Here is a 19,423-nt window from a genome sequence, read left to right as displayed (position 1 = left end):
GCAAACAATGAAATGGCTGAGGAATTAAATTGTATTTTGCTTCACAAAAGAAGATGTGAATAATGTACCAGAAGTTCAGAAAGAAACCTCTTTTCGTAAAGAGCTGAAGGAAATTGCATTAGTAGAGGAATGATATTGGGGAAATTGATGGGATTGAAGGTAGCTAAATCCCCAGGTCCTGGTAATCTTCATCGCAGAAATGGCACTGGAAATAGTAGATCCATTGGTGGTTATTTTCCAAAATACTTTGGACTCTGGCTACCCTCCAATCTGTATTCCTATGTAAGCTTGCTATTCAAAAAGGGAAGTAGAGAGAATAGGGGAAAACTATAGACTACTGAGCCTAACGTCAGATCTGGGGAAGTTGCTAGAGTCTATTATCGAGGATTTTATAACTCGGAATTTGGAAGGCAGTGGTATAATCAGACAAAGTCAGCATGGCTTTACAAAAGGGAAATTGTGCTTGACAAATCTGTTGGAATTTTTTAAGGATGTAAGTAGTAGAGTTGACCAAGGAGAACCAGTGGATGTAGTTTATTTAGACTTCCAGAAGGCTTTTGACAAGATCTCACGTAACAGACTACTGTGTTGTAAAGTTAAAGCACATGGGATTGCAGGTAATGTCTTGAGACGGATGGAAAGCTGGTTAACATTTAGGAAGCAAAGGTTGGCATAAATGAGTCTTTTTCTATTGGCAGCCAGTGACTAGTTGGGTTTCACAGGGATCTGTGCTAGGACCCCAACTGTTTACATTATATATTAATGCTTTGTAAGAGGCAACTGAATGTATTATCTCCAGATTTGCAAATGACACAAAGTTGGATGGGAGGGTGAGCTGTGAGGAGGATGCAGGGATGCTTCAGCATGATTTGAACAGCTGAGTGTCTGGACATCTGCATGGCAGATGCTATATAATGTGGATAAATGTGCAGTTATTTACTTTGGTAGCAAAAATAGGAAGACAGAATATTACTTGAATGGGTGTAAATTGAGAGAGGTGAAAACTCAACGAGACCTTGGAGTCCTCGTGCATCAGTCGCTGAAAGTAAACACGTAGGTACAGCAGGCAGTAAAGAAGGCAAACATATGTTAGCCTTCATAGAAAGAGGACTTGAGTATAGGGTAGGGATATTTTGCTGCACTTGCATAGGGTGTTGTGAGGCCACACCTGGTGTATTTTGTGCAGTTTTAGTGTCCTTATCTAAGGAAGGATGTCCTTGCTATAGAAGGAGTACGCAAGAGTTTATCGGGCTGATTCCTGGGACGGAAGATCTGTCATATGAGAGACTAAATTGGTTAGGATTGTATCGATTGGAGTTTAGAAAAGTGAGAGGAGATCTCATAGAAACTTAAAATTCTATCAGGGTTAGTTAGGGTAGGTTCAGAACGGATGCTCCCAATGGTGTGGGAGTCCAGAACGAGAGTTCATAGTTTGAGAATAAGGGATAAACCTCTTAGAACTGAGGTGAGGAGACATTTCTTCACCCAGGGAGTGGTGAATATGTGGAATTCACCACCACAGAATGTAGTTAAGGACAAAACATGGTCTGATTTCAAGATGAAGTTAGATATAGCTCTTAAGGGATCATGGGATATGTGGGGGGAAAGGGGGAGGATCATGATATTGAATTCGATAATCAACCATGACCAAAATGAATGGTTGAGCAGTCTTCTAGTTTCGATGTTTCATAGAATCATTACATTGCAGAAGGAGACTGTTGGTCCCATCGGGTCTACACTGATTCTCCAACAGAGCATCTTACCCTCTCCCTGTAATCCCACACATTTACCATGGGCTAACTATCCTACACATCTTGGGACTGGGAGAAAGTTGAATCACCCGCGCGAACCCATGAAAACATCCACACAGTCACCCAAGGCCAGAATTGTACCTGGGTCTCACAGTGCTAACCACTGCACATTGTGCCACCTGGGCTTCTGGTGGTGTTAGTTAAGGATGACCAGTGCCAAGGAGAACATACTGCTGTTCATGGGATTTTTAATCAATCCATGATATATTAAATGCAGACTCTGATTCAAACCAGGATCTTAAACTAATGGCTCATTCAAAAATAGAATTTATGACCATTTAGCACTCCAGTATTGTCAATTTGATTAAACTTCAGTGAGGAGTAAATTTCAGCCTGATCCATTTTTGATCCCTAAACAATAGTAGCCATCAAATGAGCGAGGCTGACATTGCTAAAACTAGATTTGAAAATGCTAAAAACATAAAGTTAAAAACAATTTTGGTGTATTCTCCGTGACACCTCAATACTTCCCTGTGCTACGAATCCTGTGACTTGCATCCTCTTTTAGAAGTTCAGAAATTACTTCAGCAAAATGTATTTTTGTGTATTCTAGGTTTTGCTTTCACATCAGTGATGGGAATGTACAGTTTCACAGTGCCCTGTGAATCTGTGTCACTACTTCGTTTTTTCACATTGGGCACATAACCAAGATGTTTTTGCAGTTGTCTGCTTTTTGCAGACTGTCAGTTTTTTTAGGTTGACAAGTTTGTATCCACAAAAATTTTGAACATTTCAATACCATTGACTGATTTCAGTGAGTTAGTAGAAATTAACTAGAGCAAAATGCCTGTTTTACTGCTACTTTTAAACAATATAGTAAAGAACTTGTCTGCACTCATGGGAAAGTTAGTTATTTAAAATGCTGCTTTGATCTCTGGAACCTGCTTATTTTGTTTCTTCTCTAGCAGCATTAGTAGAATTATGAAGGAAAAACTAGATTGCTGATCACATGGGCAGCAGGATGTCACAGTGGTTAGCTCTGCTGCTTCAGTGTCAGGGATCTGGGTTTGATTCACTGTCTGCGAGTCTATACGTTCTACCCATGTCTGCGTTGGTTTCCTCCCAGTGCCGGTTTCCTCCCACAGTCCAAAAGACGTGCTGGTTAGGTGAATTGGCCATGTTAAATTGTCCTCAGTGTACTTGAACAGGTGCCATAGTGTGAGGACTAGAGGATTTTTACAGTAACTTCATTGCAGTGTTAATGTAAGCCTACTTGTGATTAATAAACTTTTTTTATTTTATGAGTGAAGAACAGGCAGTGTAGGGCCTAATATGTGCTCAGTCCTAACAGGCACCTTGACAACCAAATTGGACCACACTGTTTTTGAGTATTCCTAGCAGTTAAAGATCAGAGTTGGACCATTTAAAAGAATGGCCCTATACCTCTTGCAGGACCCTTCCGTTATTTTGGGCAAAAACCCATCAGTGCTTAAACTGCACTCATTCCAACAAATTTATTTTATTTCTACAGCAACCTAAATATCAGATTACTAAAGGTTATGAAAGAAACAAAAGTAGGTTTTCACAACCTATGTGAATGTGGAGTAGGGATGCTCCTTGTAACTCCATGTTAAAGTGGGCCACTGCCATTTAGGACTCACTCCCTTGTAATCATCTTCCTTCCAGGACTTGACGAGACAAGACTCTTGATTGGCATCCCAGCCAGCTGATTTAACTCTAGTCACAGATGGTACACTTGCTCTCAGTGCATGACTGATGTCTGTAGTATGACCACCTCTTCCTCATGACGCAAGATGAGCCATCAGTTTAAGTGTGGATGTCATTGCTACTGCTCAGTTTGCACTCGAGCGACGAACATCACGGCATGGTGGCACAATGACTAGCACTGCTGCTTCACAGCATCAGGGACCTGGCTTCGATTCCCGGTTTGGGTCACTGTGCAGAATCTGCACCTTCTTCCTGTATCTGCGTGGGTTTCTTCTAGGTGCTCTGGTCTTCTCCCACAGTCCAAAAGACGTGCCGGTTGGATGTATTGGCCATGCTAAATTCTCCCTTGGTGTAACCAAACAGGTGCTGGAGTGTGGCGACTCAGGGATTTTCACAGTAAATTAATTTGGTGTTAATGTAAGCCTACTTGTGACACCAATAAACTTTTTTTTTAAAAATCAATAAACTTCCAGACCTCTCAGTAATTATGCTTCAGATATTCTCAGCTGGCAATATGAATTGGTACTGGAAGAGTGCTAATGTGATTCCATGTTGAAATTTAGCAAAAGCTTTTATTCTTCTTATTATATTGTCTTATTGTGACTAATAATGCCTTGCTATGTGGTTTCCCATAGGTTCTATGATTATTTTACTGCTTTCCCTTTGTTCACTTATGAAGTTTTAACATTAAAAATGGTCATGTAGCATATCTTTCTCCTGTCATAATTCTGAAATGCCTTTGCAGTGGGGTTTTGATTAAAACCGCAGTGGAGGCGATAGAACTTGTTAAAGAAAACAAGGTTCCTTTTTCCTTCTCCCACTCTTAACAGGTGAGAAGGGACAACAGAATTGAGTGGTTCCATCACTGGTTACTCCAAGTATTATATGATTCACTGTAATCAGGCCAATAAACTAAATTTTGCATCAATTAAAGGAGAGATATGTCAATCACTTTAAATTCTAATAGTATTAGGAATCTCTGAAAATCAGATGTGAGGATTTGTATTCTTTAATTTTAGATGTTACAATGAGAGTTTGTAATACAGATGTTCTAAATTGCTGAGTGAGGCCATTTCACAGAGGTGGCATTAGTGATGACTTTATCTTACTTGTATATATTGAGGCTTTGGAGAGGGTACAGAAAAGATTTACCAGGATGTTGCCTGGTATGGAGGGCATTAGCTATGAGGAGAGTTTAGAGAAACAAGGTTTTTTTCCTCACTGGAACAATGGAGATTGAGGAACAACCTGATAGACGTCTATAAGATTCTGAGGGGCATGGATGGGTGGATAGTCAGAAGCTTTTTCCCAGAGTGTACGAGTCAATTACTAGGGGGCATAGGTTTAAGGTGTGAGGAGCAAGGTTTAAAGGAGATGTACAAGGCAAGTTTTTTTACACGGAGGGTGGTGGGTACCTGGAACTCGCTGTAATTTTGTTTGTATTTAAGATATCTTTACTATTGTCTGGGAAAATTCCAGTTTTTATCCCAAAATAAATATTTTCATATATGTATATTAACTTAGTCTATTTGGGAACTTCAAAGCTGCTGTTTAATATATTTGCTGTTGTATACTACGGTTTAGAAAATATGAATATTAATTGAGTTTGGTTGAAGTGGTTTGAGTTGAGTTTGGTTGAAGCTTGCAGGTGCAGCAGGTGGTCAGGAAGGCGAATGGGATGCTGGCCTTCATAGCGAGGGGGATTGAATATAAAAGTAGGGAGGTCTTGCTGCAGCTGTATAGGGCATTGGTGAGGCCGCAGCTGGAGTACTGTGTGCAGTTTTGGGCGCCGCACCTGCGCAAGGATATTTTGGCCCTGGAGGGAGTGCAGAGGAGGTTTACTAGGCTGATACCGGAGTTGAGGGGGTTGAGCTATGAGGAGAGGCTGAATAAACTAGGCTTGTACTCGTTAGAGTTTAGAAGAATGAGGGGAGATCTCATTGAGACGTATAAGATGATGAATGGGATGGATAGGATAGAGGTGGAGAGACTCTTCCCGCTCAAAAAAGACAGTAGGACTAGGGGGCACAGCCTCAAGATAAAGGGGAGGCGGTTTAGAACGGAGTTGAGGAGGAACTTCTTCACTCAAAGGGTGGTGAATCTCTGGAATTCTCTGCCCGTTGAAGTGGTGGAGGCTGCCTCGCTAAATATTTTTAAGAAGCGGGTTGATGGGTTCTTGATAAAAGAGGGGATTAAGGGTTATGGGGAGAGGGCGGGAAAGTGGAACTGAGCCACGACAGATCAGCCATGATCTTATTGAATGGCGGGGCGGGCTCGAAGGGCTAGATGGCCTACTCCTGCTCCTATTTCTTATGTTCTTATGTTCTTATGAAGTCTACTGAAATTAATGCATCAGTCCATCCAACCTTAAAGACAGTTTTGAGAGCATGAAAATGTTGGATTTGCATGATACAATTGGAAAGTCGCACTTTACACTATTGAAGTCGGTTAAGAGATTAGTGCCATATTTAAAATATCTTTTTAACAATGCCTGTGCATTTTTGTACTCAACAATGGAAGAAACAGCAACAGTAGGAAATAGTGTTTTTCATTTTCTCAGCCAGTATCAATGGGCTGGATTTTTGTCAGGGAGATAGGTATCAGGAGTTAGGTAGTTTTCCAGCCTCCACAAACCTGTCTCCATTAAGAAGTTCTCTGCTCGCCATACTTTTGTTCTGGGGAAGCAGGATGGGATGGAGTCTGGAAATTGGAGGCAGCCTGCGGTGGCAATGGAGAGGGCGAAATGCATGGCTGGCAATCTAAATGACCTGCCGTGGTTTACTGAGATACAAGTTCTCCGCCCTCAACATCCACCTATTATGCAAGGAAATGATAAGCTTTGTTTGATTGACAAACTTATTTTGTAACAATCTGATCAATCTTTGATGTAGCTTTTCAATGCCTTTGTGCTTGCTTACACAAAATTAAGAAGTGTGAAGTTGATAAAATCTTTTGTCATTAATACTATGAATGGCTGTGACTGATGAGAGGTTGTAGGAAACAGATTTTATTTTTTAAAAAACAAACAGGAGATTTTTAAAGCTTATTTGTTTCTTGCTGTTGTCATACATCTCTCCATATCTCCCAAGCCCCTGTAATCCCCAATAAACACCGTCCCAGCATCCAGTATGTAAAGAACAAGTGGGACATTGGCAGGTTGTTTTGAAATGCCTCTGAAAATGAGACAAGAAGCAAATAGGCTTTAAAAGTCTCCTGTTTTTTTAAAAACTAAAATCTGCTTTCATCAGCCACAGCCATTCATAGTATTAACGGCAAGACTTTTAACCACTTCACACCTCTTAAGTTTGTGTGAGTAAGCACACAAGTACTGAAAAACTATGTCAAAGAAAGATCAGATTATCACAAGATAATAAATTTGTCAATCAAACAAAGCTAGTCACTTCACTGCATGCTAAATCAGCATTGCCTGCTGAGAGCTAAGTGCATTGGTCATTCTTGGAGCTCAGACATGTGTTCATAATTAGGTTATCTGGAAGAATTTAACTCCTTCTGTGGATTTGGTTGCCAGCACGTGGATTTAAGATGACATGGAGTAGGAATGAAGGGTGTGAGGTATGGGATGTAGGTGGGAGGCTGAAGGCTCAAGAGCCTAGAAGCCTTTTCTAAAACTGGATCATATTCCAGACAATTAAGGCGGACCTTCTAACCATGCCTGCCCCTAAATGCCTCTGGACTTGCACATTTCCCTGGAGTAAAAATTGCATGCAACAAGGCCTTGCATTTGGAGGGGATCATCATGTGACTTAAAATAGCTGTGATGTGGTATTAAAATCATTCTAAATTGGCAATTATAGAGAGTTGAATTGGGTGACTTTTTCAGAAGAAGAAAACTATTAAAAGCAGAGGGGATCTTGCAACTTTATTCATTCATTTTTTTCCCTCTCACCAGGTGATTTTGCTGTCCTGATTAATGCTGGAATGTCTGTGAAACAGGCTATTGTTTACAACCTCTTATCAGCTCTGCTTGCGTACGTTGGTGTAGTAATAGGTATAGCTGTGGGACAGTATACTTACAATTTAACTCAATGGATTTTTGCTATCACTGCGGGAATGTTCCTATATGTGGCATTGGTGGATATGGTGAGTAATATCTTGGACATTGTGATTAGACAAATGCGTTTTTAAATATTTCTGATCTGAGCTAATTAAATTGACCGAAATTTTCAAAAGTGTTGGAGGATTTTTTTTTGTGTTGTGCCTCTCCAAAAAATAAATCCTTTAATACACTGGTGCACTTAAATGCATCCATTTAAACATTTGTTTGCTGATATTTATTCTGAAACAAGCTTAAAAACCTCTAAGAAGTTTATTGTATTGCCCAAAGGTGGATTGAGATATGATCAATTGAATATTTATGTTATTAGCAATATATGCAGGTTTAGGAAAAAACAAATGTCCATAAAAGATAAAATGTCCCATTGCAATTAACCCCAAGACCTGATGGTGTGTCATAATGAAGACACATGAGTGGGTCTCATTCCTATTCTAAATCTGCTATTTTATCAGTGTATTTGCACTTTATTGGCTGCTTGAAATTAAGGCTTTATTTTCATAGAAACCCTACAATGCAGAAAGAGGCCATTTGACCCATCAAGCCTGCATCAATGACAATCCCACCCAGGCTGTATCCCTGTAATCCCACATATTTATCCTATTAATCTCCCTGATATTGAGGGGTAATTTAGCATGGCCCATTAACCTAACCTGCACATCTTTGGAGTGTGGGAGGAAACAGGAGCACCCAGAGGAAACCCACACAGACATGGGGATAACATGCAAACTTCAAACAGTCACCCGAAGCTGGAATTGAATTTGGGCCCTTGACACTGTGAGGCAATAGTGCTAACCACTGTGCTGCCTTTTTGTTTTTCAAAATTATTTTTCTTTAAAGCAAATACCATTTTGTTTAGAAATCTTTTGGAAATTTCAGAGGACCCTATAAATACTTGCATTCAAATGAAACATCAAATCTTTCTCTACTGCTCACCAGCCTTTTTGTTATGTGCAAATTGATTTGATTTAAAAGTATCGGCAGGGTGTTGGATTTAAAAGACTATTTTCATCAAGCAAAACCATTGCGTTCATGTTAATTTTATTCTAGAGTGTTCCTCTCACTAACAGTAGAGTCGGCCACTGGCCACCCATTCACTTCCCTGTCGGCCTCCCATCCATTGACTCTGCACTTCCCACTGCCTCAGCAAAGCAGCCAGCATAATTAAGGACCCCACGCACCCTGGGCGTTCTCTCTTCCACCTTCTTCCATCAGGAAAAAGTACAAAAGTCTGAGGTCACATTCCAACCGACACAACTTCCTCCCCACTGCCATCAGACTTTTGCATGGATCTACCCTGCATTAAGTTGATCTTTCTCTACACCCTATAACTGTAACACTACATTCTGCACTGGTTTGTTTCCTTCTCTATGAACAATAGTGCACAAGAAACAATACTTTTCACTGTATGCTAATATGTGTGATAATAATCAAGTCAGTTGTAAGTGAAGTGGGTGCCGGGAGGGGAGGCATAGGGAGACAATCCCAGCAATGTAGCTGATTTTCTGTTGCTTTCACTGCCAACTCCAGGAGCCTCCAGATGGGAAGACTTGGTAGTTTCCAGAGAAGTAACAGAATATTTACTGCTACTTTTGGAGGGAGACAACAAACCCAGCAGTAAGAAATTCTTCCCCTTTTCAGGTGCAAAGCACTGACTTTTGTTAGATTGGACAACATTGATACTGCAGTCAGAGGTGCTTCTCTCCTTTTAAGTCTGGCCTCTGCTTCCTCTTCTGTAACAGAGGAAGTGCCACCATTGCATTTTCCTTCCTATTGTTGGTCAGGACCCTGCATAAACAGCAAGCTAGGAAAATGGATTATCATTAGGATGGTAGCTGGAAGATGCACTTCAACAACCCTGGCTGCCTTTAATTGATAGTGGGGACTCCTCTCATAAAACCTATTACACTGAGCTTGACCAAGAAACTTTTGTTGCAATACAGGCTGCTTTTGGAAAAGTTTTTTCAAAAGCTTTGCTTTTCAAGGAGGCATTGTCAAAACAAAATTCCAATGTGTATTTAAGCCTGAGGTACACAGCTCATTAATGACAGCTTGATAGATTTGAAGGCCATTATAGAATTCAGATAGCAATAGATATATTGAATACTGGACAAAAACAATATCAAAAAAAAATTCTCCAGTAAATTTTGATTTTTGTTTTAACATATCTCAAATTCCATATGCTGATTTTGCAGTTCTGCTGATGAATTTATATTGGCAAAATACGTCAGCTACTGTGCCTAGACTTCCATTTTACTTAGTTGCCAGGGTTGTAAAAGTGCAAAAAAGCTAGGAAATACTGTACCCTCTCCAATTTATTCAAACTAAAGGGTGAGATTATTGAGTCCATGACGAATGCATGTGCAAACTGCAGATCAAAGAAAATTGTTTTACGAAATTATCCTCCATTTCGCATGGGCTGCTGGTACTAGTTAGACTTCTGCAGGCAGTTTGCTCAGGTCAAGGAATCAATGCCAGCTGTCTGCCTTGCTGGCACTCCTCTTTCCACCCCCACCCCCTGCTCCTCCTGTACCCCGTTTACTTCTAGTGGACAAGGTAATTGGGCTCTAGCTAGGTAAATGGCAGTCGTCGTTCTTACAGTGCAGCACAATACAATATTTTTGTAATAAAATAATTGTTACCTATGTTTCATTGGTTGCTGCAGAGCCCACTAAAGAATCCTGAACATGATCCCTGCCCTGCTTATTACCTTAAAATCTTGGTGTTGAGTCCTTCAACTGGTATTAGGACACTTGACAGCCAATTGCAAACAAGCACCCTACTCAACCACCCTAAAACAAGAATTGCTATCCCCCTCCCCAAAATTAGCAGTGCGACCTGCAGCGATTTGAGCCCGTTTTGCACCTGGAAAACTACCACAGTGCATATGAATTTATACCCAAAGAACCACTATGTCTGTTATATTCTCAATTTTCTCCTATCCAGTGTATCTTAACATTTGTGGGATATTCTCAAGTCATTGATAAACCTTCACATCTTTAACAGTTTGGACTGCAACCAAATTTCAGTTTAAGCACTAATAAACCTACATTTATCTGTCAGCTTAATTTTCTCTGCATATTGGCTCCCTTTTTTTTTTAAAATCTGTCCATGTTCTCAAATCTCTCAGACCTTACTCATCCCAATCTCTCTAGTTTCCTCCAGTCCCACAACAGCATCCCTGATTTTAATCATTTAACCCCCTGTGACACAGTCTTTAGCTTCCTGGGCCCTAAGATCCATAATTCTGTCTTCTCTTTCTCTTTGTCCTCATTTTTGGATGCTCCTTTTAAACTCATCCTTGACCAAGCTTGTGGTTTCCTTATTTAGCTCATGTTAATGTTTCAGTGATGGAACATTTAACCACATTAAATGTCTGTATAATCATGGATAAAATGCATACTGTCAGAATAGGTTTTGAAATGTGAACAAAATTCTGTTTGGCAGTTGCATTTCACTGTTTTATCTGTATGGTGTGTCTTAAACACCCATTTAGCTTCTTGGCAACATGGCCTTATCGTCAGCTTCATTCCATGGTACTCACTTGCCAAGTCATAAGGCAAGTTTAACCCTAAACGTGTTTTTGAGCTGAAAAACTGAGCCTGACTTCCAACATGAATATAATTCTAAACATGCATTTATTAGCTGAAAAACGGGGAAATCGGCTTAGACAATGGTCGGAATTTTACCGTCCTGCCCGCCATGGGAATCAGAACGGGCAAGGGATAGACCACGGAAACGTCTGTGCGGGATTTTATGGTTTTGGGATGAGCCAGACCATAAAACCCATCCAACGTCTTATTTGTCAGGTTGATTTATAATCAGCAATCTGATTTTCAGCGGAAGGGCAGGTACTTGAGACTGTTTGATTGCAAATTGGGTCCTAATTAAGATTTTCTCTTTCCAGTTACCAGAGATGCTACACCGTCCGACAGATAACCATGTTCAGGCCAAGTTTGGACACTTTGCTCTACAGAATGCTGGAATGCTCTGTGGGTTTGCCATCATGCTGCTAATTGCCATTTTTGAGGATCAAATTGTAATTCATTTCTAACAATTTCATTGGCACATAGGCTTTGCAAAGCAAATTGTGACGTATTTGTTAATACAGTAGATTACTTTTCATAGCAACTGCTGTTTGTTGGTTGGTTTGACGCACGGTTACTTCTGTGATTCAGTATGGAAACTTAAATAATCAACTTTTTAAAATATCTATGGATAAGATAAAATCAACGCTTGAATAAATATTTAGCAGTTAGATCAGGATAAGTGATGTATTTGTAACAGCCGTTTAGAATACTTCCTTTCGCATGCATTGTGGTAGGTGTTTGTTTATGGATGGCAGTCACCAACTGTAATGCCATCTGGATTCATGGTGCTAGTTTTTTGAGCTCATATCTTCAGTATCACAAATTAACAAATTCCAATTTATTTTTAAAATGGAGCGTGTTATAACTCAATTGTAGACATTGTCCATTAAATTCATTTATCATTCACTTTTAACATTCCTTCTCCTTTCATTGTAATACCTCAGAACCATGTTTGCTGTTCTAAGTGAGCAGCTAGATTGCTTGCTTATATGTATTAGTTTGGAGTTGATTTTTTGTAAGCCCCTAATTAGCCTGTCACTGTGTGACATTTCCCTTTTTGTCACGATATAAATCAATGTAATAGATCATATGTGATCAAGTGCAACTGGCCAAAATATGATAAATGTGAGTTAGTGGAGCCTGTGATTCTTGTGGGTGTTGATCAATGTGCTAGTTCATTGTTAAAGCCAAAGATTATGGAACCTAACCAGTTAATTTTGATGTTTAGATGGAAAGTTTCAGTGTTAAGGTACCATAGACTTTGAGTTTGTCACAAGTGAAATTAAAAAGCATTTTGTTTACCACTTTAAAAATGTTTTAATTGTTACAAGCCTGTACTATACTAATGTATGAATGAAATTGGCTCTTTCAAGTTTTACTTAATAAAGTCCTGATAATGCAAAACCATGGTTTTATTGTAGTGCTGCTGCTGCTACAATCTTTGTTTCATTGCGTATATATAATGATTGGTGGATATAGAGGCACACAAAAATTACCTTTAAAATTTCTGCATGAATCCTATGAACAGAATTGAGTAACCAGAAATATGGGGTTGTGAAATAAAAGTGAGTAATTTCCTAAAATCCTAATTATTACACATGTGAGGCAGACATTTTAAGAAAATTTTCACCAGTATTATGCCAAGTATAAAATGAAGTTTAAACACAACTTATGGGTCAAGCTGTTGTAATAAAGTGCACCAAAATCATTTTTTAAGAACTAAGCTGACACAGTAGAGCAACACCACGGCCAATCCAGTGTTCAGAAGGCTGGTCAGTAGGGATACGCATAGCTATCACAAAGTTGGTGGAATGTCCAGTTGTGGATAATGTACCCCTTCTCTCACTGGTCTTGTAAACTGGAGAAATGTAAACAGGATGTGGAGAAATTTCTGACTTTTTGCAAGGCTTCAGCCACATCTGTTAAAGGAAAGCAAAATGAGCATAAATTATGATACTTATTGAATATCAGTTATTGATTATGGTTTCCAGTAATAAGAATGAGGGCCATATTAAATTTAACAAAACCTGGTTCATTGTGATCGAGTTCAACATTGTGTTTGAAAGGGCAGAACTAGATCAAGATAGGCCTGACTTAAATGGGATGAGGCAGACTGTCCACGGTAAACTGCAAATGTGTCAATGGACAAATTGATACATCAGTGGGAGATATTTCAAAAAGAGGTAACATTACACCACCAATTTATACTCTGTGGTCAGATTGGCGTCAGTAATAAGAATCAAGCATGCTGGAAATTTTAGCTAAGTTGTGTTAAATGCAGGTCAGAGAAGGCTGCAGCAATTCATGCCCTGGGAGATGGGACCTGACACTTCCTGTGTTGATCAATGGTTGTTTGGACTGATGTTAGACACGCAGCTTGGTATAAACATTTGGCAGTTTGAGTATCTCCATTAGCTATAATCGAACATTGTGATCAGTTTCCGGTGATATCATTGGTTGAGTTCCAGAGAACTTTGGAAGAATGTGCAAAGTTTAGGATAAAGTAAGTATTTTGAGTTTTGTTCTCAGTGAAAACTCAATCACGTTTGCAACATTTATCCTGAAGATAGCTTCAGACAGGAACAAAAGAACCATGAGGAAGATTTATACCCAAGACAAAGCTGATCAGTTCACTCAAGTGGGTAGTATTTGTTTTAGTTAAAACCTTAAAGTTAAATGAGTTAAAGTCAGAGTGTAAAGTTAAATGAATTCAAGTTGAAGTTAAATGAAGAGTATTATTACCTAAAGTGTTAGAGGTTTTGATTAAGTGAAATTTGAATTAACTCTTATTTTGGTAGTCACAGAAGGGGAAAATACCTGGAAAAATGTTTTAAGTAATCCACCAAAATCATCTTGGGTTATAATCAGCCACACCCTCATTGAATGGACAAACAAGCTTGAGGGGCTAAATCAGTGCGTCCCAAACATTTTCCCCACTATGACCCCCTCATTGAATTTTGAAAATTGACCCCCAGAGTGAGCCAGATGGCACTGGCTAGAGCTGTGAGATCAAGGATGATGAAACTGCTGGATTTTAAAAGCAAAAACACCGATTTCACTGGCCTTTTTGGAGCAGGAATTAGGCCTTTGCTTGGTCGGTTAGGCTACAGCCAGTATTAGAAATACCTCTGGGATTTAAAGGCATCTTACAGCTATTGACACTCCAGGTCTCAACCCACGGGTTAGGAAACCCTGGACCAAATAATTTATGCGTGTTCCCATGTGATTCAAATACCTTGTATTTGCTTGGGTACTTAACCTAACAGAATTAATTTGTGCCTTATTAAGATGTGGACGATCAGCAGAAAAGAACAAAATTCCAGTAATCTTGAATTGCTCCCATAGGGTAAGACTCCCTTGATGCTAGTTTCTAGATTCATATCTCTTCTAAGCATGAAGTATCAGATTAGTGTTGAATATATTCACACTCAAAAATAGGTGGCAAGAGAGCTAAGGTTTTACATGTCTATGCAATTAGCACTCAAGGTATTCAATCTATAATACCTCCTAGTCTCTGCCTATCAAAATTTGTGTAAACAAACCTGACTATTGAAATCTTGTAAAACTATCTTTCATTTTTTTCATGGAACAAATTCATAAAGCTGTTGTTTTAAAAGCATTTGGGATCCCTGGCTTCATAAGTAAAAGCGTAGAGTACTAGAGCAAGAAAATTATGGTAAACTTCATAAATAACATGTTGGGCCTCAATCAGAGTATTGCGTTCAGTTCCAGGCACCACAAGTTTGGAAGACTGGCAAGGCAATGAAGCAAGTATAAAGGATATTTACTAGAATGATAACAGGGATGAGCGACTTCAATTATCATGAGTAACCAGAAATACTGGGATTACACTCCCCTTAGAGCAGGGACCAGGTTTGGATAGATTTAATAAGTGGTCAAAAATTGAGAGGTTTTTGACAGAGAAGATCAGGATAAACTTTTCACGAGTAAAAATTCTGGCAAAATTCCAGCGAGAGGAAATTTTTTAATGCATTGAATTATTAGGAACTATCTGAAAAGGTTATGATAGTTGATCAAAAAGCATTGTTAAAAATTGAATTGGCCATAAACATGGAGAAATTTGCAGGACTGGGGAAGAGAAAGGGGATTGGAACTAATTGAATAGCACTTCTAAAGAACATGAAGACACAATGAGCCAAAAGAGTTTCCTGAATGCTTTTAACCCCTTCACATAAACTGCTTCAAAAAGGAAGTAAGAATAAATCTGAGGTTTCTGCAAACAAAACATTTGAAATCTTACAAAAGACTGATTTATAATTAAAATATCAAAGGTGTAAGGATACTAGAAAGGCAAGATAGTAAAAATGCAAATAATTTTCCTATGTATGTGGAAGGAAAAGGACATGCATTCTTTCTAGGGTCCTAAATAAGGTAGAAGTGCAGTGAATCATAAAATGGCAGTGGTGTTCAATATTCTTAACATTTTGTGTAATGAAAACACAAAAATATTTTTCAGAAGTACATATATACACTAATAGGTGCTACTTACAACAGGCATGGTATCATAGAGGATTTTGGGATATGATTCGGCCAGTTTTTTAAGATTCCTATCCCACCTTGCTCCATCTATAAAGAGACCTCGTATGTAGACACCTGTATACAAAATAACTCAATGTTAACTAATATTAGTAACAGTTTCTTTAGTAAATTGTCCCTTTCTCTTTTAAATAAGCAGTCATCACCCCTCTAGCCTTGCAATCTCCAACCTCCCTTTGCTCTCTCAAGTTCTTGCCTGGATTGTCCTCCAAATTTCATTTTTCCTACATCTCCACTCTTAACACGGTGGCACAGTGGCCAGCACTGCTGCCTCACAGATATGGAGTGTATGTGTTCTTCCCATGGCTGCATAGATTTCCTCTGGGTGTTCCTGTTTCCTCCCACAGTTCAAAAGAATGTTTAGGTATATTGGCCATGCTAAATTCTCCCTCAATATACCCAAACAGGCACCAGAATGTGGCAACAAGGGGATTTTCACATTAACTTCATTGCAGTGTTAATGGAAGCTTACTTGTGACAATAATAAATAAACTAAATCCCTTTGATCAGGTTTCTGTTGCTTTCCCAGTACTGAGAATGGCATCCTAGATGAGTGACCAATGTAAACTAGCCTGGTCTTTGACAAGGTTAATCACCCCATCTTCCTCCAGTGCCTCTCCCTCCGCTATCTAACAGTGTGGGCCTGTACTCATGTGATTCCATTCTTAGTTATCCAGTTATACCCACAGAATCACCTGAAATGGCATGTCTTCCCAATTTTTTACCATTACCACACATTTAATGGAGCCTGCAAGAGTGGGAAATGTGGCATGCTATTAGGCAGGATTCAAAATCTTGATTTTGCAATGGTAAATTGAAATGCAGAACTATTTCAACATTGTCAGTACCATGTTTGTCCAGCCTCATGCCATCCTGTGGCAGCTTCATACTTGTAATATACTTTCATGCCATGAATATTCATTAGCATAAAACACTTTTAAAATTATTTCCTATTTTCAAGATAAAGTCGGTGGCACACAAAAATCTCATGGCAACTAATTCACATTTGTTTAAAGGTGACATGCACCAGTCAACTTTGTGCGGTTGTGAGTAAGGTCGGTGGTTTTCCTTGAAATCGATGCACAAGGGAAGGGAGCAGGAGAAAGGCAGCTTGCATGGGGACACCAGACCAGCAAGGGTGAATCAGCGATTGATTTAGAGATGAGGGAGGAGGGGACAGTATGGAATTAGGCCAGGGTTGGGCATGAAGGAAATGAAGAAGTAGAGTGCAGTGTTGGGAGAGAGGGATGAGGGCCCTAAAAATTTGTCAGTACTGTCTAAATATGTGACCATCTCGTGGTGTTGGTTGCTATGCGCTCTGCAAGCAGGATCAGCCATTCTATGCTGGGGAAGGGGGGGGGGGCGGGGAGCGGTGGTGGTCAGTCCATGTGGGGAGGAGCATTGGCTGCCAAGTCCCTTGATAGCAAGAGGTGGGTGGGGGAAATTGGTTGCAAAGGCCAGCCATATTTAGGGGGTGCATGACAGAGCTCTATGTTCTGTACTATTGTACATAACAGAAAGATCTGAGCATACACAATGATGCCCTCTGCTGCAATCTGCCACGTTTTGGCAAGCTTAGATCCCACCCTCTCCCCTGTTGGTGAGAAACAGATCCTACTTTGGATTTTCTTCAAAGTGAGGTAAGATTCGATTTTTTTACTTGCCCAAAAAGACAACAAATTTCTCTCCTACTTTCACGCTCGTTCAGCCCTGAGAATTTGTTTGGTAAGATCACCCCCCAATGTCTTACAATACATAGAAGGAAGAGCCGGCTTACTGAATGTTCAGGCATGTCCCACAGACTGGCAAGTACAGTTCTGAACATTAACATGAACATTCAGTAAAGATTGAACTCAAAAAAAATTTCTTCCGCAATAAAGAAAATGTCCCTAACTCTCCTCTAACCATTAATGCATGCAAACCATGAACCATGGCAGTACATTTATCTCTCCATTTAGTCACAACAAAAACATTATTCACAGAAAAATGAAGTGAAACCAATGTAAAATGAACAAAGAACAAAGAACAAAACCAACCCGGGAAACAGGCCCTTCGGCCCAACAAGCCCGCGCCGCCATCTCAACACCACCAGTCCCTCTCTCCACCCACGACCCCTGTCTAATGTTTTATGGCCATCCAGATTGAGGGACAATTTATTCCTGCCAATCAGCCTAACAGCACATTTTTGGGGTGTGGGAGGAAACCGGAGCACCGGAGAAAACCCACACAAGCACGGGGAGAATGCGCAAACTCCCACCGACACCGGCCCAAATCCATGTGTCTGCACAGCAATCAGTGATAGTCACTGAGCTGTCGTCTTGCCCAGTATCTGGTCCAGTTTAGGCACACACTAACGACATGAAGCACTAGGCCAATCTCGAACAACCAAGAGCAGCCCCAGTACGACCCATCGCGTGTATGCCCCTTGTTGGACACGAGGCAGACCGACTTAAAACCTGTGAAGGAAAAGAGAAAAAATATTATCATACCAGATCCATTTACATTACCGGGGACGCCTCAATGCTAATGACCCTTATTTAAAACAATCTCCTATATCCACCCATCTCCAACCCAGTCATGTGCCTGTCTAAGTTACTCTTAAATGACTCGTGTGTTTGCCTCCACCACCTTACTTGGCAGAGCGTTCCATACCCCCACTACCCTCTGTGTGAAAAACCTCCATCTCATATCTGTGTTGTACCTCTCCCCCCTCACCTTAAGTCCATGGCCCCTTGTCCTACATGTCTCTGTCATAGGAAATAGCTTACCTCTGTTTACTCTATCTATACCCTTCATAATCTTATATACCTCTATTAGATCCCCCCTCAGTCGGCGTCTTTCAAGGGAAAAGAGCCCCAATTTCTTCAATCTTTCCTCATACCCCAGTCCTTCCATACCAGGCAACATTCTGGTAAACCTCCTCTGCACTCTCTCCAGAGTCTCCACGTCCTTCCAGTAGTAAGGTGACCAGAACTGGACGCAGTACTCCAAATGCGGCCTAACCAACGTTCTGTACAACTGCAACATTAGACTCCAGCTCTTATATTCTATACCCCTTTCTATAAAGGCTAACATACCATAGGCTTTCTTCACCACACTCTCCACTTACACTGCCACCTTCAAAGACTTGTGCACTTGCACCCCCAGGTCTCGCTGCGATTCTATACTCCTTACGGGCTTACCCTTTACCATATAACTCCCCCCTACATTATTCCGGCCAAAATGTATCACCTCACATTTATCCAGATTAAACTCCAACATGTGGGATTTAAATTTGAAAAAAACACCACACTATTCTCAATAAACTTTATTTTGGTAGTGGAACTGGAGTGGAAAATGATCATAGAACCATAGGCCATTGCCATTGAGTCTGCACCAACTTTGAAAGAGTATCCCACTCAGGCCTTCCCCACCACTATATCCCCGTAACCCCACACATTTACTATGGCTAATCCATCTAACCTGCAGATCTTAGCATTGCTGTTTCACTGCACCAGGGACCTGGGTTCGATTCCCGGCTTGGGTCACCGTCTGTGGAGTTCGCACGTTCTCCCATGTCTGAAAGGGTTTCCTCTGAGTGCTCCGGTTTCTTCCCACATTCTGAAAGACGTGCTGGTTAGGTGCATTGACCCAAACAGGTGACGGACTGTGGCGACTAGAGGAATTTCACAGTAACTTCACTGAAGTGTTAATGTAAGCCTTACTTGTGATTAATAAATAAACTT

The 19,423-nt window shown here is 40.2% G+C and overlaps 2 protein-coding genes across 6 annotated transcripts in view; one reads left to right on the top strand and one right to left on the bottom strand.

Moving 5' to 3' along the window:
• Nucleotides 1-12,546, top strand: part of slc39a10 (solute carrier family 39 member 10) — an 85,289-nt gene extending 72,743 nt beyond the window's left edge. For all 5 annotated transcript variants that reach the window (XM_080198804.1, XM_080198800.1, XM_080198802.1 and 2 more), the window contains 2 exons: nucleotides 7,390-7,580; nucleotides 11,459-12,546. In XM_080198804.1, the coding sequence (XP_080054930.1) occupies nucleotides 7,390-7,580; nucleotides 11,459-11,605 (338 nt within the window). In that variant the 3' untranslated portion in view covers nucleotides 11,606-12,546. The remainder of the gene's footprint in view (nucleotides 1-7,389; nucleotides 7,581-11,458) is intronic.
• A 139-nt stretch (nucleotides 12,547-12,685) lies between these two features.
• Nucleotides 12,686-19,423, bottom strand: part of dnah7 (dynein, axonemal, heavy chain 7) — a 438,937-nt gene continuing 432,199 nt past the window's right edge. The window contains exons 63-64 of the mRNA XM_080198799.1: nucleotides 15,652-15,755; nucleotides 12,686-13,060 (exon numbers count right to left, since the gene is read on the bottom strand). Of these exons, the coding sequence (XP_080054925.1) occupies nucleotides 12,854-13,060; nucleotides 15,652-15,755 (311 nt within the window). The 3' untranslated portion in view covers nucleotides 12,686-12,853. The remainder of the gene's footprint in view (nucleotides 13,061-15,651; nucleotides 15,756-19,423) is intronic.

The sequence above is a fragment of the Carcharhinus amblyrhynchos genome, chromosome 11, assembly GCF_965287045.1.
Source record: "Carcharhinus amblyrhynchos chromosome 11, sCarAmb.v2.hapA, whole genome shotgun sequence".
Taxonomy (NCBI): Eukaryota; Metazoa; Chordata; class Chondrichthyes; order Carcharhiniformes; family Carcharhinidae; genus Carcharhinus; species Carcharhinus amblyrhynchos.
Note: the sequence above shows the minus strand (reverse complement) of the source record. Positions and strands in the feature narration are given on the sequence as shown.